Raw genomic sequence first — 20,870 nt, 5'->3', positions numbered from 1 at the left:
CAAAGTGACTGTCACTATATGATCTGTAGAGGAGCTGTGTGTCTTATACACTGATATTATACTGTTTCACCTCAGTTTAATCTGACTGTATGCAAATGTCATTATAGTGTTTCTTGTTTTTTTTCAAGGTACAACGTCTGTCTGATATTAAAACAGAAGATGTAGAGGGAGAAGAAGAGACGTATGTGACTGATATAAAGGCAGAAGATATAGAGGGAGAAGAAGAGATGTATGTGACTGATATAAAGGCAGAAGATACAGAGGGAGAAAAAGAGACGTATGTGACTGATATAAAGGCAGAAGATATAGAGGGAGAAGAAGAGACGTATGTGACTGATATAAAGGCAGAAGATATAGAGGGAGAAGAAGAGACGTATGTGACTGATATAAAGGCAGAAGATATAGAGGGAGAAGAAGAGACGTATGTGACTGATATAAAGGCAGAAGATATAGAGGGAGAAGAAGAGACGTATGTGACTGATATAAAGGCAGAAGATATAGAGGGAGAAGAAGAGACGTATGTGACTGATATAAAGGCAGAAGATATAGAGGGAGAAGAAGAGACGTATGTGACTGATATAAAGGCAGAAGATATAGAGGGAGAAGAAGAGACGTATGTGACTGATATAAAGGCAGAAGATATAGAGGGAGAAGAAGAGACGTATGTGACTGATATAAAGGTAGAAGATATAGAGGGAGAAGAAGAGACGTATGTGACTGATATAAAGGCAGAAGATATAGAGGGAGAAGAAGAGACGTATGTGACTGATATAAAGGTAGAAGATACAGAGGGAGAAGAAGAGACGTATGTGACTGATATGAAGGCAGAAGATATAGAGGGAGAAGAAGAGACGTATGTGAAGGGTGATCAGCAGTGTAAGGAGGAGGAGATCCCTACAGATATCAGCACAGGTGAGTAATAAACACTTAATACAGAAGTCACATATTCTCATTGCTCAGTCACTACAGCAATCTCTTATCCTACAGCCTCCTCTGTCATCAGCCCTGTTCTCAGTTGGGTGTTTCTAACACAAGGCTATCCATGACAAATATCACATGTAGAGAGTTATTACACACAACACTATAATGTTATTAAAAGTAACAAGCACAAGTTTATTATTAGTGATTATATATAAATGTGTATATATGTATGTATGTATATAATATAATTAGTATTGTTTTTTGTGGAGTGCCTAATTTATATGCATTTTGTTAGATGATGCAGGTATGAAATATTTCCTGCTATACAGTAGACCTGAGGTCACCAAATACAATTTGTATAAGATTCAGAAATAAAATGAAATTTGAATCTAGAACTTCAAGTAAAACAGAGTAAAAGCTTATCACAAGTACATATCTGTATAATCAAAAGACAAGCGTTTTGCACTTGTTGTCACCCTTGCATGGGCTGGCTTGTTCTTATCCACTGCCAATTCACTCTAAATACAAATTGCGTACACCAACGCGTTTTGTCAATAGTGACTTCTTCAGGGGTGTTTTCTGTTAAAGGCTTTATCCGCAAATATCAATTGTGTAGATTTTAAATAATTGTGGACTTTTTCATGATGAACACATTCCTAATTACTTGTGAATAATAGTTCCTGCTCTGTGCAGTTCTGAGGTTATGACTTTAGGGAATGTAATGGCCAGATCCAATATTGCTCAATCTAAGGTCTCCCAGTAGCCTTACTACATACATAAATGTGTCTTGCACTCACTATAATAACTAACAATAATAAACAGTGGAGTTTTAGTTCATGTATTGCTCAGTGCATTTAAGCCTGCAGCCCCTGACAAGGGACCCACTATACTGCAGGTCCTACTCTATTGCTCAAAATAATTACCATAAAAACAGCTATCGCATTAGTGTTAACCTTTAGGTTTGCTCTCAGCGGCGGAACAGTGGCCAAAAGGCTTGGATAGAATTTCAGAGCACCAGTCTGACGTGCCACCACATCTCACGTGGCCCTCCAATTCACCAGATCTGGGACTGCTTGGCTGGGTCCGGCATTGTACTGTTGGTGCAGTTCCTGATGCGTTTGGAATGATTGGTGGTTGCTAAGCGCCCTAAATGCCTGTGGTCCCGATTTGTCATGATCTACTTTCGCCCACTGTTCTGCCTCTGAGATTCTTGGTGTCCAGGCTTCTTCCACTGTAGATGGATACTACTCACTGTCTACAAGGGATCACCACCAAACAAATGCTGGTCTCGGACAAAACCAATGGCTCCCTTTTGCCAGTTGCATCACGTGCACGACCCATAGTTCCATCTGAAAAAGAAATAATATCTCAACAAATGTGCATTGTATCAATACCTCAGACATTTACAATGATCTTCCAGTAGTTTTAGTGTCACCATCTACACGCTTGTGCACGTCCCGTGTCATTAATATACCCGGTGGAACCGCCCATGTCGCCATCCGTCGCTCACTCCAGTACATCAAAGTGACGTCATCTGACACACGCTATGTCCGGGGACACGGAGAGAACCTCGTCCACGTGACCTATAGTAACCAATGGGGACAAAAGTATCAAGTAACCTGCCAACAAAACAGTGTAACAACACCGATCAAATTCTATCCTCTTAGATAGATATATATCTTTCTCCGGCAGGGTCCACAGGATAACATTGGGATATGATGACGTGACAGCGGATTTGCAACAAACGGTCAAAGCTTTCAGCCTCCCAGTATGCAACGGGCCTGTCCATATATCCCCGCCTCCTGGCTCAGGCAAATCAGTTTTTCTCCGGCTGGTTCCACAGGTTATCCACAGGATAACATTGGGATATGCCGGAGGGACAGCAGAAAGAGCACCAAACAGTCACAAGCTTTCCGGCCTCCCAGGATGCATCGGGGCTTCTCCATATAATCCCGCCCACTGACTCAGTCAAATCAGTTTTTTGTTTGTTGCGGCAGGAGCCGGACCATGGTCACAGGGCTGCTGTTAGGGCAGCCCTAAGCTTTTATTATTTTATTTTTATAGTCTGTTTTGAGTGATCTTTCTTAACAGCGTCTTAAACGCATACTAGAAAGAGTCGCTCCAACAACTCCCCACCGGGTCGCAACAATGCTTACCTTCGCGGTACAGTGCTGTCTCGGCGGGCGTCTGTGACGGATGTTCTAGCAGGTCCAGCAGACGTTACCAGGCTGTGGCCTGAGCATGGGGGGACGGTAAGTACATCGGTTTCCTTTTACTAGGGATTTCCGGACACAGCCTCACTGTATTGGAGGAGACTACAAACAGTGGTTGATGCGCCACCACTCTTAAGTGCGACAGCGCTACGCTTTAGGGACCATAGGCGCCAGGACTAGGTTGAGGCCGCGATCCCTAGAGTTTATGTCAACAAGGGGAGTCAGGCGCTCTCCTGGTCGCCCCTCCCCCCAGTTCATGACCAGTTTCCGTGCGTCTCCCGTCCATGAACTGATGGCCTCACTTCCGTCTCAGACGCTACAACGAGGGTACTCGGTCGCAGCTTGGTGTACACTAGAGTTTCCGCCTAGACCGGGTCGTAGACAGGAGCGTCTGCATACACTTATCGTTCTCCGAGCGTCTGTGTCCGTTATTGAGCGTCTGTGTCTCTCATCAGTTACCGGAGCGGTAGTGTACACTAGTAGCATCTGAATCTACTCAGCGTCTTTCGAGCGTATTGATAGATCATGGAAGTGGGGTGAGTCTCCCTGTATCCCACTCTACTGAGTAAGGGTTATACAGTACTAAGATTCCTTCTACTTGTTAGTATGAATTGTTAATTTTGGTACATATTGCATATGAGGCCTGTACACTACTGTTGTTTTCTACTAAAATGTCTGAAAAACTTGTTATAATAGCTGTTAAAACATAAATACAGTAATTGTACTCCTACTTACTTGTAAAGTAATTGTTTGTGGTTGATTATATTCTCATATGACAATGTTTAATATTTAACATGTGACTGACTGCTAGTATGATTGCTGACTTTTATATGTTGTCAGTTTTATTCTGAACCTCAATTCAGGTGCACGGTTGTGGTCAGATTGATTTCACTTATATATATTTGTGTGTGTGTGTGTGTGTGTGTGTGTGTGTGTGTGTGTGTGATTCTCAGTCACAAATTGTGTAGTTGGTAAACGCTGAAAAATTGACTGTCTGTGAGCGGCAAAAGTGACGAGGATAATTTATCAGGCACTCCTACATCCTTAACATGTTTATCTTGTAAAACGGGGATTTTAGAAGGAATGGAACAGTTTATTACTTATGATGGGTTATGTACAAACTGTTATGCACATCGGCAAAGTAAAAAGCAGGCTCCGGTTCAACAACCAGTAGAGCCATCATGGAGTATGTTCGCGCAGACCTTGTCTGCAATATTGGACAGATTAACTCCTGCAGTTCCACCCCAGGGAATAGGTTACACTATTAACCCATACATGCAGCTCCCTCCTTATGGTTTGGTTCCAGTAGCTTTTACAAGTAGCCAGGCTGTTAGGACCATGGTAGATACATCCATGTTGCAGACTACACAAGATGATACAACAGATGAGGATACAGTGTATTCTAATACCCCATATGATGATTAGTCGGAGGGTTTTAGCTCAGAGGATATAGCTGAGCTTATTGATGCAATGAAGGCTATTCTCTCTTTGGAGGAATCAGCCAAGACAGTGTCAAAATCTAAAGCACCTGTGTTTAAACGAACAAAGACAGTTAGGACTGAATTTCCAGTATCAGAAGATCTGACGGAAATGATGGAAGAATCTTGGGCACCGCCTGGTAAAAAATATAAGATTCCGAAAAAATGGGATTCTTATTATCCTTTTACAGCTGCGGATTGTTCAAAAAGAGAAGTTCCTCCTAAAGTAGATGCACATGTAGTGCGACTTGTGCGTAAATCTATTTTACCATTGCCGTCTACTTCACTGACTGATGTTACAGATAGAAGAATAGATGGTTTATTGAAAAATATTTTTCTCTCTCTCGGGGGCTGTAGTAAGGCCAGCTATGGCTTCAGCCTGGATGACGAGAGCGATGGTAGAATGGGCGGAGAAACTAGAAAAAGGCCTCTCCCCTTCCACAGGGGAGGCGGAATCTCTTTTAGGCCGTATAAAACAAGCTGCGCAATATTTGGAAGAAGCAGCACTTGATATGGGTACAATTGCTTCTAAAGCATCAGCCTTGACAGTAGCTGCTCGCAGAGCAGTTTGGCAACGTAATTGGAAAGCGGATGCAGAATCCAAGAAGGTTCTGGAAGCTCTGCCTTTCGCTAGTGATAATCTGTTTGGAAAACAATTGACAGATATTCTTGAATCGGAAGCTGAATCCAAGAAGGTCAGATTTCCGGCTAGTTATAACCCTAAGACTAGGGGTTTGAAATTTCAGCCATTTCGATGGCAAGGCAGAGCAAAAGGGAAAAGGAACCTAAGCAGCCCCAGTTCAATAAGTCAACTAGGGGTAGGAAGCAGTGGGCCAATAGACGGCCGGCTACCAAGCCAGAACAGAAGCCATCAGTCTGAGGGTACGGGCCTCCGCCTGGAGGATTCCAGGGTTGGGGGCCAAGTCCTTCAATTTGCACATATATGGCAGCAGTCGACGACAGATGCTTGGGTGCAGAAGGTGGTATCTCTCGGTTATGGTTTCCCCTTCAAGAGGCAGCCTCCTCAAAGGTTTTTTTGCACCAGTCCGTCTCGAATAGAGTCGAAGGCCAGTGCCCTGCAGGAAGCGGTTCAAAAATTGCTTCAGTCTGGTGTAATTATCCCAGTACCCCCGACACAATGGGGACAGGGGTTTTACTCCAATCTATTTTTGATGCAGAAGCCAAATGGGTCATTCCGACCCATTTTCAATCTCAAAATGTTAAATATATTTGGGTTCCAAGGTTCCACATGGAGACATTACGCTCCATAGTTTTTGCCATGGAACCGGGAGATTACATGGTATCTCTGGATATACAGGATGCTTACCTACATGTGCCTATAGCACAGTCTCATCAGTGTTACCTCCGGTTTGCCATCCTACAGCAACATTTTCAGTTCCAGGCTTTGCCCTTCGGGCTAGCAACAGCCCCCAGGGTGTTTACCAAAATTATGGTGGTGATGGCAGCTTATCTCCGCAAGCAGGGGATAAGAATATTTCCATACCTTGACGGTCTTTTGATCCTGGCACAATCTCAGGAATTACTTTTGAGCCATCTTCAACAGACAATAGTTTGTCTACAAAGACACGGGTGGCTCATAAACTGGGAAAAGTCGTCTCTGAGTCCGTCACAACGGATGGTTCATGTGGGGCCATGTTGGATTCAGGTCTACAGAGAATTTTGTTACCATGGAAAAAGATATCGCAGGTGCAAGTAATGACTCAGGAGTTGCTGCACAGTCAGACAATATCAGTCCATGCAGCAATGTGACTGTTGGGTCTGATGGTGTCATTGATGTAGCGAAAGAAGTTTGGATCCAAGATTTTTTAAAGTATCCAGGATTTTGGATGGCTTCTTTGAGAGTTCAGGTATCAGCATTAACTTTATGGTTTCAGAAAAAGATTGCTGACTTACAGGATGTGCGTACTTTCTTTCTGGGAGTGATACACATTCAACCACCTTTTGTTCCTCCTGCAGTTCCCTGGGATTTGAATCTGGTTCTTAAAATCCTTCAGGGACCTCCGTTTGAACCACTTAAGAGAGCAGATCTTAAATGGTTGACGGCTAAAGTTCTCTTTCTACTGACAATGGTGTCAGCTAGAAGAGTGTCAGATTTAGGAGCACTATTGTGTAAGTCTGCTTTTCTGATCTTTTTTCCAGATAAAGCAGTTCTCAGAACTAGATCTGGTTATCTTCCGAAGGTGGTCTCAAAATTGAACCTTAACGAAGAGATTGTAGACCCGGCTTTTCAGGTATCGGGGCTTTCTGCGGGAGAAGCATCACTGGACGTGGTCCGTGCGTTAAGAATCTATGTGGATCATACTAGTGCCATCAGAAAGACAGATTCTCTCTTCATTCTCTACGGATTTCACAGAAGAGGATGGCCTGCTAGTAAACAGACGCTGGCAAGATGGCTCCGAATGGTAATTTCAGAAGCTTATTCTCGTGCTGATCTCCCTGTTCCGGCTATTGTCTCTGCACACTACACATAAGGTAGGTCTTTCTTGGGTGGCACAACATGGTGCTACAGCAGAACAGATTTGTAAGGCAGCCACATGGTCTTCCATTAACACTTTTATTAGACATTACGCCTTGGATACTTTTGCCTCTCATGACGCTAAATTCGGACGAAAGGTTCTCCTGTCTAATCAGGAGCGTCCCCACCACTAAAAATGGCTTTGGGAATCCCAATGTTATCCTGTAGATAACCTGTGGACCCAGCCGGAGAAGTAGACATTATGGTAAAAACTTACCGTTGATAACGTAATTTTTCTTATGTCCACAGGGATCCCACCCTTACGCACCTGATTTGAGGATCTTTACAATCACTAAACCTCTTCCCTCTTGTATGAAAGGGTGTGCATGTGTGTTCTTATCGCCTGAACAGGGTTCTACATGATGTTCCTGCCTAAATTGCTGTGGAAACAACTGATTTGACTGAGTCAGTGGGCGGGATTATATGCAAGAGCCCCGATGCATCCTGGAAGGCCAGAAAGCTTGTGACTGTTTGGTGCCATTTCCGCTGTTGCTTCGGCATATTCCAATGTTATCCTGTGGATACCTGTGGACATAGGAGAAATCACTTTATCAACGGTAAGTTCTTAGCATAACGTCTATTTTGTTTGGTGCTGTTAGGGTCTCCTGCCCTGTGCTGCCACGTCGTCATGGCAACCGGGAGACAAGTGCTAGCGGAGTAACCTGAGCGCAGCTGATACTCCGGTTCGGGACTTTTGCTGTGCATGGGTTACAGGCTCTGTGCACGGCAGGGGATCCGGTGCTGGTTTTTGTGCTCACAGTCTGTGAGGTCTGAGTGGGGCGTGGACAGCACCTGCTTTATAAACCCTCTTCTCAGGTTAAGCAGATGCTGCTGAATCTTTGTTGGTTAGTTAGTTCCTGAAAGTTAGCCAGTACTGTGTAGCTTTGTATTTGTTGTTGCTTACTGCAAATAGGCCTGGGGATTTGGTACTACACTCTGCCAATCCAGACCTAGCAGTAAGACTGGAGTCAGTTGTTTAACTTGCTGGGGTTCTTTTGCTACTCTGTGAACTTAGCAAGTTTGCGGCTGTATTCTCAGACTTGCCTGCCTAAATCCTGTCTCACTGTGCAAGGTGTTCAGGTGTCAGTTTAGTGGCAGTAAGCTGAACCTGTGCACTGCAAGTGAGGATTAGGATTGTGGAGACTCTCCTTGTGTCTATCATTCCATTTCTGACCAAGGAGTTTACTGCCACACCCGTTGGTAACCCTTTAGGGTTTTGCTGTTGCCCTTAGCAACAGCATTTCGGGTTCTCTACATATTAAAACACAACATCTTGCTTTTTCCATCTGAGCATTCCTAATACTAGGGAGACACCCAGTTTCTTAGCCTCTGGGCTTCTCTGTTCACTTTGTGTTTATTTTGTTACCCTATCACCTTCTGTGTACGTAATGTCATATTCCCCAACCTGTCTGTGAGTTCATTTGTTTTGCATCCCTATCCCTTCAGACACCAGTACATTCCTGCAGGCACTGGTGTGCATAACAGTTCAGACACCAGTACATTCCTGCAGACACTGGTGTGCATAACAGTTCAGACACCAGTACATTCCTGCAGGCACTGGTGTGCATAACATATTCAGCAGCCTAATACTCCTGTTGAAATTTTGTGGGAATATGGAGCATACCCCTCAAAATACGTTGCAACAGGTGGTCGATCAGGTGCAGGTCTTGACTCGACAATTTAATGATTTGTCCATTAAAATGCACACCTCCCAGGCCGCTGGCGGAGCTCCCGCAGCAGCAGCACCTTCAGGGGTTAAGGAGCCGAAAGTAAATCTCCCGGATCGTTTTTCTGGAGATCGCTCGCAGTTCTTTTGTTTCAAGGAGAGCTGCAAGCTATACTTCCGGCTTAGGCCTCAGTCTTCTGGGTCAGAGATTCAGCGGGTGGGCATTTCCTTGCTACAAGGAGACCCACAGGTCTGGGCATATGGGTTGCAGCCTGACTGTCCGTCGCTTAAAAGTGTTGATGCTTTTTTTACGGCACTGGGCATGTTGTATGATGACCCTGACAAGACGGCCTCATCCGAGGCTCAGATTTCGATCCTTAAGCAAGGGCGAATGCCAGTTGAGGTTTACTGTACGGAGTTTCGGAGGTTGGCCCATGATACCCAGTGGAATGACCCAGCCCTGAGACACCAGTACCGAAGAGGTCTTTCTAACCAGATAAAAGACCAACTGGTACAATATCCCTTGCCTGATAGCTTGGATCAGCTCATGCAGTTATCCATCCGGGTGGATAGACGGCTGAGAGAGCGTAGGCTTTAAAGGGAGACCGAGGTTTCCTTCTTTCCCAAGGGAACCTCAGACTCTGAGGAATTTTCCGAGGAGCCTATGCAGATTGGGGCTACCCGCCTCTCCTCGCGTGAGAAGACGCGGAGGAGACAGCAGGGGTTGTGTTTGTACTGTGGGAATAAAGGTCATGTGGTAGTATCATGCCCAGAAAAGCCGGAAAACTTCAGGGCCTGAGGGTGATGGGAAATATCCTGTCAGGCCAGAAGTCAGAATTTCCCAAGAAGACTTTTATCATTCCGGTGACCTTGAAGATCCTCGGTCAAACTGTCAAGACTGAGGCCTTTGTGGACAGTGGGGCCGACGGGGTTTTTATGGACTGCCAATTCACCCTGAAACACTCTGTTCCCTTAGTACCCTTGGCATCGGAAATTGAGATTTGTGGGTTAAATGGGGAACCATTATCCCAAGGTAAAATTCCTCTTGCACTGGCCAGATTTCTTTGTTTATTGGAGCCACACACTCTGAAAAATTGTCCTTTTATGTGACTGTTTGTACTTTTGCCCCATTGGTGTTGGGGTTACCCTGGTTAAGGGCCCACAATCCTCAATTTGACTGGGTCTCTGGGGAGATTCTTAGTTGGGGTACTGATTGTTTCAGGAGTTGCTTGAGCCTTCCAGTCAGGCTCTCGCAGCTAAGTTTGCCAGGATTGCCAGGGTGTTATGCAGATTTTGCGGACGTGTTCTCCAAAAAAGTTGCAGAGGTACTACCTCCCCATCGCCCCTATGACTGTGCCATTGATTTGTTGACAAATGCTAAGCTTCCCAAGAGCAGGTTGTACTCCCTGTCACGTCCTGAGACTCAGGCTATGGCAGAGTACATTCAGGAGAACTTGGCTAAAGGATTTATCAGACCTTCACAGTCTCCAGTTGGGTCGGGGTTCTTCTTCGTGGGTAAAAAGGATGGTTCGTTGCGACCCTGCATCGACTTCAGGGAATTGAACCGTATCACGATTAAAAACTCATACCCACTGCCTCTCATTTCGGGGTTGTTTGACCAGCTTCGTACTGCCACCATTTTTTCTAAGATTGACCTACGCGGGGCGTACAATCTAATCTGAATAAGAGAGGGGGATGAATGGAAGACTGCCTTTAATACCCACTCAGGGCATTATGAATATTTGGTGATGCCTTTTGGGCTCTGTAATGCCCCGGCAGTCTTCCAGGATTTCATGAATGATGTGCTCAGGGAATATTTGGATAGATTCTTAGTTGTATACTTAGATGACATCCTAATCTTCTCCCATTCCCTGGAGGAACATCGGAAGCATGTACGCTTAGTCCTCCAGAAACTCAGAGACCACCGGCTTGGGGCGAAGCTGGAGAAGTGCGAATTTGAAGTTCAGCAAATCGCATTTCTAGGATATATAATCTCCCCAGAAGGTTTCCAAATGGAGGGTTCCAAGGTACAGGCAGTCCTGGATTGGGTGCAGCCCACTAGTTTGAAGGCGCTTCAGCGTTTCCTGGGCTTTGCGAATTTTTATAGACGATTTATCGCTGGATTTTCGTCTATAGTGGCGCCCTTGGTGGCACTCACTAAGAAAGGGGCGGATGTTGCTCACTGGTCTTGTGAGGCTAAAGCGGCTTTTGCCCGTCTCAAAAGGGCATTTGTCTCGGCGAAGGTGCTGCGACACCCAGATCCAGAGCGTCCTTTTGTGGTGGAGGTGGATGCCTCTGAGATGGGTATTGGGGCAGTGCTCTCTCAGATGGGAGTGTCTGATAATCGCCTTCATCCCTGTGCTTACTTTTCCCGTAAATTTTCGCCTGCCGAGATGAATTATGACGTGGGTAACCGGGAATTGTTGGCTATTAAGGATGCACTCGAGGAGTGGAGACACTGGCTTGAGGGGGCTAAGTTTGTGGTCTCAATTCTCACCAACCATAAGAATCTGGCATATTTAGAGTCAGCGAAGCGTCTCAATGCCAGGCAGGCACAATGGGCTTTGTTTTTTGCTCGCTTTAATTTTTTGATAACATATCGCCCTGGGTCAAAAAACATCAAGGCTGATGCGCTCTCGCTGAGTTTTGCTCCAATCCAGGAGACCACCGAGGAGCCGTTGCCCATTGTGTCCCCATCATGTATTAAAGTGGGCATTACCCAGGACCTCTTGTCATTAGTCCTTAGAGCACAGGAGCAGGCTCCTCCAGACCTTCCGGTAGGTCTTTTGTTTGTGCCTCCTAGGTTAAGACAGCGAGTGTTCCTGGAATTCCATGCCAAGAAGTCGGCAGGTCACCCGGGTATTGCCAGAACTCGGGAGTTGCTATCTAGGGCGGTGTGGTGGCCCTCGGTGGCTAAGAATGTGGATCAGTGGGTTCGGGCATGTGACATCTGTGCCCGAAATAAGACTCCTAGAGGGGTTCCTGTTGGCCCATTACATCCACTCTCTATCCCATCTAAGCCATGGACCCACATTTCAATGGATTTTGTGGTGGACTTGCCCAAATCCTCGGGGATGACAGCCATCTGGGTTGTCGTTGACAGGTTTTCGAAGATGGCGCACTTCGTTCCACTGGTTGGGCTGCCATCGGCCAGACGCCTGTCTGAATTATTTATGCTGCATGTTGTGCGTCTCCACGGGTTGCCACTTGATGTGGTCTCTGACCGCGGATCCCAGTTTGTGGCCAAATTCTGGAGGGCATTTTGTTCCGATCTCCAGATTTCTGTCAGCTTGTCGTCAGGCTACCATCCGCAGTCTAATGGGTAGACTGAAAGGGTGAACCAGTCCTTGGAGCAGTTCCTCAGGTGTTATGTCTCCAAGTGTCAGACTGACTGGGTTGCTCATCTGTCCATGGCGGAGTTTGCCTATAACAACTCGGCTCACTCTGCTACAGGGATCTCTCCCTTCCTTTGTGTGTATGGGCATCATCCTAAGGCCAATTATTTTGACCCCCTGGACTCCATGCCTGGTGGTTCCTCTGTGGTTTCGGTCCTTAGAGGTATTTGGAGGAAAGTGAAGAAAGCCCTTGTGTCTGTGTCATTAGTGACCAAAAGGGTTTTTGATAAGCGGAAAAGACCCTGCAGCTTCAAATTAGGAGACTTCGTCTGGTTGTCTACCAAGAATTTGAAGTTGAGACACCCATCTCATAAGTTAGGCCCCCGGTTCATCGGCCCTTATAAGATCACCAGGGTTATCAATCCGGTGGCATTTCAGTTAGATCTGCCCCATTCTTTGGGTATCAATAAAACATTTCATTGTTCCCTTTTAAAACGGGCGATTAGTAATCCTTCCAGTGGAAGACCTTCCCCTCTTCTGATACGTGGCCAGAGGGAGTTTGTTGTTGTAAGGATTCTTGACTCCAAGATTGTTTGGGGTCGGCTGTCATTTTTGGTGCACTGGAAGGGGTATGGCCCGGAGGAGCGGTCGTGGGTGCGCAGTTGTGATCTTCATACCCCCAGACTGATACGCTCTTTCTTCTCGCAGTTCCCCGATAAACCCGGTGGTAGGGGTTCTTTGACCCCTCGTCAGAGGGGGGGTACTGTTAGGGTCTCCTGCCCTGTGCTGCCACGTCGTCATGGCAACCGGGAGACAAGTGCTAGCGGAGTAACCTGAGCGCAGCTGATACTCCGGTTCGGGACTTTTGCTGTGCAGTGGTTACAGGCTCTGTGCACGGCAGGGGATCCGGTGCTGGTTTTTGTGCTCACAGTCTGTGAGGTCTGAGTGGGGCGTGGACAGCACCTGCTTTATAAACCCTCTTCTTAGGTTAAGCAGATGCTGATGAATCTTTGTTGGTTAGTTAGTTCCTCAAAGTTAGCCAGTACTGTGTAGCTTTGTATTTGTTGTTGCTTACTGCAAATAGGCCTGGGGATTTGGTACTACACTCTGCCAACCCAGACCTAGCAGTAAGACTGGAGTCAGTCGTTTAACTTGCTGGGGTTCTTTTGCTACTCTGTGAACTTAGCAAGTTTGTGGCTGTATTCTCAGACTTGCCTGCCTAAATCCTGTCTCACTGTGCAAGGTGTTCAGGTGTCAGTTTAGTGGCAGTAAGCTGAACCTGTGCACTGCAAGTGAGGATTAGGATTGTGGAGACTCTCCTTGTGTCTATCATTCCATCTCTGACCAAGGAGTTTACTGCCACACCCGTTGGTAACCCTTTAGGGTTTTGCTGTTGCCCTTAGCAACAGCATTTCGGGTTCTCTACGTATTAAAACACAACATCTCGCTTTTTCCATCTGAGCATTCATAATACTAGGGAGACACCCAGTTTCTTAGCCTCTGGGCTTCTCTGTTCACTTTGTGTTTATTTTGTTACCCTATCACCTTCTGTGTACGTAATGTCATATTCCCCAGTCTGTCAGTGAGTTCATTTGTTTTGCATCCCTCTCCGTTCAGACACCAGTACATTCCTGCAGGCACTGGTGTGCATAACACCGGATCGCATCTTCAGATGCATCGGCTGATCACCCTATCCCCCAGAGCCAGGGTGTCTCTTCTGTGGTGGCTGCAGAGTGCTCACCTTCTCGAGGGCCGCAGGTTCGACATACAGGACTGGGTCCTGGTGACCACGGATGCGAGCCTCCGAGGATGGGGAGCAGTCACTCAGGGAAGAAACTTCCAAGGGTTGTGGTCAAGTCTGGAGGCTTGTCTGCACATAAATATCCTGGAACTAAGGGCCATATACAATGCCCTGAGTCAAGCGGAACCTCTGCTTCGTAACCAACTGGTGCTGATTCAGTCAGACAACATCACCGCAGTGGCTCATGTAAACCGCCAGGGCGGCACAAGAAGCCGAGTAGCGATGGCGGAAGCCACCAGGATTCTTCGTTGGACGGAGAATCACGTGCAAGCACTGTCAGCAGTGTTCATTCTGGGAGTGGACAACTGGGAAGCAGACTTCCTCAGCAGGCACGACCTCCACCCGGGAGAGTTAGGACTTCATCAAGAAGTCTTCAACCAGATTACAAATCAATGGGAACTGCCACAGGTGGACATGATGGCATCCCGTCTCAACAAAAAGCTACAAAAGTATTGCTCCAGGTCAAGAGACCCTCAGGCGATAGCTGTGGACGCACTAGTAACACTGTGGGTGTTCCAGTCGGTCTATGTGTTTCCTCCTCTTCCTCTCATACCCAAGGTGCTATGAATCGTAAGAAAAAGAGGAGTGAGAACAATTGTTCTCATTGGCCCTCATTCCGAGTTGTTCGCTCGCAAGCTGCTTTTAGCAGCATTGCACACGCTAAGCCGCTGCCTACTGGGAGTGAATCTTAGCATCTTTAAATTTAGAACGAAAGATTCGCAATATTGCGAAAAGACATCTCTGTGCAGTTTCTGAGTAGCTCGAGACTTACTCTGCCAGTGCGATCAGTTCAGTCAGTGTCGTTCCTGGTTTGACATCACAAACACACCCAGCGTTCGCCCAGACACTCCTACGTTTCTCCAGCCACTCCCGCGTTTTTCCCAGAAACGGTAGCGTTTTTTCACACACACCCATAAAACGGCCAGTTTCCGCCCAGAAACACCCACTTCCTGTCAATCACACTCCGATCACCAGAACGAAGAAAAAACCTTGTAATGCCGTGAGTAAAATTCCTAACTGCATAGCAAATTTACTTGGCGCAGTCGCAGTGCGAATATTGCGCATGCGCAATAAGCGGAAAATCGCTGCGATGCAAAGAAAATTACAGAGCAAACAACTCGGAATGACCACCATTGTTCCGGATTATCCAAGAAGGACTTGGTACCCGGAACTGCAAGAAATGCTCACAGAGGACCCATGGCCTCTGCCTCTCAGACAGGACCTGCTGCAACAGGGGCCCTGTCTGTTCCAAGACTTACCGCGGCTGCTTTTGACGGCATGGCGGTTGAACGCAGGATCCTAGCGTAAAAAGGCATTCCAGATGAAGTTATTCCTACGCTGATAAAGGCTAGGAAGGACGTGACGGCAATCACCGCATATGCGTAAATATGTTGCCTGGTGTGAGGCCAGGAAGGCCCCTATAGAGGAATTCCAGCTGGGCCAGTTCCTGCACTTCCTACAGTCTGGAGTGACTATGTGCTTGAAGTTGGGATCTATCAAGGTCCAGATTCAGCTCTATCCATTTTCTTTCAAAAGGAACTTGCTTCTCTTCCTGAGGTTCAGACGTTGGTAAGGGAGTGCTGCATATTCAGGCCCCTTTTGTGCCACCAGTGGCACCTTGGGATCTCAACGTGGTGTTGGTTTCCTGAAATCCCACTGGTTTGAGCCACTTAAGACCGTGGAGCTGAAGTATCTCACGTGGAAAGTGGTCATGCTTATTGGCCTTAGCTTCGGCTAGGCGTTTGTCAGAATTGGCAGCTTTGTCATGTAAAAGCCCCTATCTGGTTTTCCATATGGACAGGGCAGAATTTCGGACTCGTCCGCAATTTCTGCCGAAGGTGGTGTCATCTTTTCATTTGAACCAAGCCATTGTGGTGCCTGCGGCTACTCGTGACTTGGAGGATTCCAATTTGCTTGATGTAGTCAGTGCTTTGAAGATCTATGTAACCAGGACGGCTGAAATCAGGAAAACTGACTCACTGTTTATCCTGTATGCATCCAACAAGCTGGGTGCTCCGGCTTCAAAGCAAACCATTGCTCGCTGGATCTGTAACACGATTCAGCAGGCTCGTTCTGCGGCTGGATTGCCACATCCAAACTCTGTGAAAGCCCACTCCACAAGAAAAGTGGGCTCTTCTTGGGCGGCTGCCCGAGGGGTCTCGGCATTACAGCTTTGCCCCCCAGCTACATGGTCGGGTTAAAACACATTTGCTAAGTTCTACAAGTTTGATACCCTGGCTGAGGAGGACCTTGTGTTTGCCCATTCGGTGCTGCAGAGTCATCCGCACTCTCCCGTCCGTTTGGGAGCTTTGGTAAAATCCCCATGGTCCTTACGGAGTCCCCAGCATCCACTAGGACGTTAGAGAAAATAAGTTTTTACTCACCGGTAAATCTAGTTTTTATAGTCCGTAGTAGACGCTGGGCGCCCGTCACAAGTGCAGACTTTCTGCAATACGTGTATATAGTTATTGCTTAATAAAGGGTTATGTTATGTTGGCATCCATTGTTTGATGCTCTGTTGTTGTTCATACTGTTGACTGGGTAAGTTTATCATAAGTTATACGGTGTGATTGGTGTGGCTGGTATGAGTCTTACCCTGGATTCCAAAATCCTTTCCTCGTAATGTCAGCTTTTCCGGGCACAGTTTCCTTAACTGAGGTCTGGAGGAGGGGCATAGAGGGAGGAGCCAGTGCACACCAGGTAATACTAAATCTTTCTTTAGAGTGCCCAGGCTCCTGCGGAGGCCGTCTATTCCCCATGGTCCTTACGGAGTCCCCAGCATCCACTACGGACTACGAGAAATAGATTTACCGGTGAGTAAAATCTTATTATTACATTTGTTATTGTGAGTGTTCTCAGGAGGGTGGACACAATGATAGTCTGAGACACAATATTATAAAGCCTTCATTAAAGTTGTTTTATTATACACACATATTTATAATTAAGTGTCCCAGAGAGTCGTCTTCTCCTATTGTTTACAAGATTAATATTGTTACAGAAAATGTCACATTTCCATAATGTGTTTTATTTCCAGCAGATGGACACACAAGCAGGAATATCTCAGAAGGACATCTAATGTTATCCCCGGATTGTGAAATAGGAGATAATGACAGTAGACAGGATTCTCCAGGAGATAACCCCATTACCCCAATTATACATACAGCTCTATCAGCTGATCCCCCTGATCCTGGGAAATGTTCTCCTGATCACTCTGATATTGGTGCATCTGTTACAGCTCTGACAGTAGATACAGAGTTTCCCTGTTCTATAGATGCCAAATGTTTTACACAGAACACAAAGCCTATTAACCCACAAACAGGTAAGGTAGGTGAAAGGCCACTGATATGTCCGGAGTGTGAGAAATGTTTTACATACAAATCAGATCTTGTTATACATCAGAAAAGTCACATAGGCGAGAAGGCATTTCCATGTTCTGAGTGTGGGAAATGTTTTACACGGAAATCATGGCTTGTTAGACATCAGAGAAGTCACACAGGTGAGAAGCCATTTCCATGTTCTGAGTGTGGGAAATGTTTTGCATACAAATCAGATCTTGTTACACATCACAGAACTCACACAGGTGAGAGGCCATTTCCATGTTCTGAGTGTGGGAAATGTTTTACACAGAAATCAGATCTTGTTAAACATCAGAGAAGTCACACAGGTGAGAAGCCATTTCCATGTTCTGAGTGTGGGAAATGTTTTGCACACATATCAAATCTTGTTATACATGAGAGAAGTCACACACGTGAGAAGCCATTTTCTTGCTCTGAGTGCAGGAAAAGTTTTACCTGGAAATACCTACTTGTTATACATCAGAGAAGTCACACAGATGAGAAGCCTTTTCCATGTTCTGAGTGTGGGAAATGTTTTGCACACAAATCACATCTTGTTAGACATAACAGAAGTCACACAGGTGAGAAGCCATTTCCATGTTCTGAGTGTGGGAAATGTTTTACACAGAAATCAGATCTTGTTAAACATCAGAGAAGTCACACAGGTGAGAAGCCATTTCCATGTTCTGAGTGTGGAAAATGTTTTGCACACAAATCACATCTTGTTAAACATAACAGAAGTCACACAGGTGAGAAGCCATTTCCATGTTCTGAGTGTGGAAAATGTTTTACACATAAATCACAACTTGTTATACATCAGAGAATTCACACAGGTGAGAAGCCTTTTCCATGTTCTGAGTGTGGGAAATGTTTTGCAAACAAATCAGATCTTGTTAAGCATCAGAGAAGTCACACAGGTGGGAAGCCATTTCCATGTTCTGAGTGTGGAAAATGTTTTACACAGAAATCACAACGTGTTATACATCAGATAATTCACACAGATGAGAGGCCTTTTCCATGTTCTGAGTGTGGGAAATGTTTTGCACGAAAATCAGTTTGTGTTATACATCAGAGAAGTCACACAGGTGAGAGGCCATTTCTATACTCTGAGAAATAAATCAGCTCTTGTTGCACACAATAGACATCACTCAGTTGAGGAACCATTTTAATCTTCTGGAGTATACTCATCATTGCCATGCGTTGTTTTTCAAGGTTCTTATCCTATCTCCTATGCTTTTTGCAATATACATGCTACCACTGGGTATAATAATCAGATGTCATGTCCTCATCTACCACTTCTATGCAGATGACCTGTCTTTTGCTCTGGGTACTGAGAACCCAGTACCAATCCTAAATGGTTGTCTAACTGAGCTCCAGGTGTGGGTGATGCCAGTTGGCTGTGACTCAGTCCTGGTGAAACAGGTCCTTATGATAGAAGCTCACCAACAAAGGACAGGGCTACAGCTCAGCTTTGCCTACCAAGCAGAATTACGCTTGGGGTTTCAGAATTACAAAATGCTGATCATGGGGGTGATTCCGAGTTGTTTGCTCGCTAGCTGATTGTAGCAGCATTGCACACGCTAGGCCGCCGCCCTCTGGGAGTGTATCTTCGCTTAGCAGAATTGTGAACAAAAGATTAGCAGAATAACGAATAAAAAATTCTTAGCAGTTTCTGAGTAGCTCCAGACCTACTCCTACACTAAGATCAGCTCAGGCCGTTTAGTTCCTGGTTTGACGTCACAAACAGGCCCTGCATTCGGCCAGGCACTCCCCCGTTTCTCCAGACACTCCTGCGTTTTATCCTGGCATGCCTGCGTTTTTCTGCATACTTCCAGTTTTCGGCCAAAAACACCCACTTCCTGTCAATCACACTCCGATCACTTCAACAATGAAAATTCTTTGTTCTGCCGTGAGTAAATCTACAAAGTTTGAGCTAAAATACTTAGCGCACTGCGTAGCATGTGCATGCGCATTTTCACATTAATCGCTCCGTTGCCAAAATCGGCAACGAGCGAACAACTCGGAATGACCCCCCATATGCGGAATCTTGGTGTCCTGGATGGTGGAGTGACACTTAGAGATCAGGTATCAGCCACAATCAGATCCTCATCTGAGGAACAGAGCCAGACTCCAGCACTTATTTCCCTCAGAAGATCTACCTACAGTCATACATACACTTGTATCATCACGCATAGAGTACTGCAATGTCCTCTACCTGGGTCTCCCATCAAAAGAATTGCACCGCTTGTAGCTTGTACAGAATGCAGCAGCCAGGCTGTTACCTAACCAGCCCGTTCCTGCCACATAACACCCATTCTCTACAACCTTCACCGGCTGCCTGTCAGATGGGGACTATTACATAATCTTACTGACTCTCCCAGCCCTACATGACCAGGGTTCATGGTACCAGAAGCAGCTTCTGCCTCATTACTGCCCTGCTTTCTTACTTCAACCTGCAGATAAAGGACTGTTACCAGCAGTACCAAGAATACCCAAGCAGTGCTGAGATGTCAGAGGTGGAGACAGGGTGGGTGGCACTAGTGCTGTAGCGGGTGCTGCCAGAGGCACTGTCTGTGGGTAATATTGTCCCCAAGCAGTGCTAAGGTGTCAGAAGGGGAGACAGGGCAGTGGCAGTAGTGGGAGAGGCAGGGCGGGTGGCAGTAGTGGGAGGAGACAGGGTGGGTGGCAATAGTGGGGGAAGACAGGGTGGATGGTCACAGTGCAGTACCAGGGGCTGCTGGAGGTAGTAACGAGGTGTATGGGTCCTGCACAGAACCAGTTGACAATTAGACTTAATGATGATTATGCTTCCTTATTTCTAATTAATCTCTTGTATGTGTTACTGTTATTTGCTGTGTCAGCCTTTATGTGTGTTCTGTGTAATAATCCTGAAAGTAGTGCTGCTACCGATCTCATATTATTTGTAGTAACTTGGAAAAGATGAGATATGAGGTGCACTCTGGAAGCTTATAGGGGGTTAATCAGAGATGAATGCAGATGTGACATCACGCAGCCCCTGGAAAATGGTCCTGGCCCGCCCTCATTCACCCCTCAGGGATGCGGCCACAATGTGTGTGTCTGCAGCCTCTGCACGTGCATTTTGTCACCACCAGTAAACTGCTGCGGGCCACTATTGCGGCTGGGTCTGAATGACCCCCATAGGGTTTTGGCTCTCCTGATATGTATCTGTTTTACTTACGTGCAATACTATAATGTAACTTGAATTGTTTCTGTGCTTTAAAGGATATTTTATCCATGTTGTGCAGAGTAAAGTATTTTTTAAGTTTAAAATATAGAGAAAAATCTGTGTATTAAAGATATTAAATAAAGTTGTTTAAAAACAAAAGATTTCGGTTGAGTCATTTTGTGTCTGTGTATTATCTTATTTCCAGATAATTGTCACTATGGTGACAGAAACAATTTCCTGTTAATGTGTCACTTGTATTTTACGTTTGTGTCCAACGGGTGGGCTCGGAAATGTTATCCTTTTCCTTGCAGCCCCAGTTGCTGGAGAAAATAAAGGAGGAGCTGTTGACGGATCACGTTCCGCTTGAGTTGACAATTTTCTCACCAGCAGGTCTTTCC

At 45.9% G+C, this 20,870-nt stretch overlaps 1 protein-coding gene across 1 annotated transcript; it reads left to right on the top strand.

Annotated features, from left to right (window-relative positions):
• The first annotated feature begins 628 nt into the window (after nt 1-628).
• LOC135054478 (gastrula zinc finger protein XlCGF26.1-like) lies at nt 629-20,588 on the top strand. Its single transcript, XM_063957584.1, has 2 exons — nt 629-912; nt 16,988-20,588. Exons 1-2 carry the CDS (start codon nt 819-821, stop codon nt 18,400-18,402), a joined length of 1,509 nt encoding a protein of 502 aa, XP_063813654.1. The 5' UTR covers nt 629-818; the 3' UTR covers nt 18,403-20,588.
• The last annotated feature ends 282 nt before the right edge of the window (nt 20,589-20,870 follow it).

This window comes from Pseudophryne corroboree, chromosome 3 (assembly GCF_028390025.1).
Source record: "Pseudophryne corroboree isolate aPseCor3 chromosome 3, aPseCor3.hap2, whole genome shotgun sequence".
Classification (NCBI taxonomy): Eukaryota; Metazoa; Chordata; class Amphibia; order Anura; family Myobatrachidae; genus Pseudophryne; species Pseudophryne corroboree.
The sequence above is the reverse complement of the archived record's forward strand: the minus strand, read 5'-3'. Positions and strand labels throughout refer to the sequence as shown.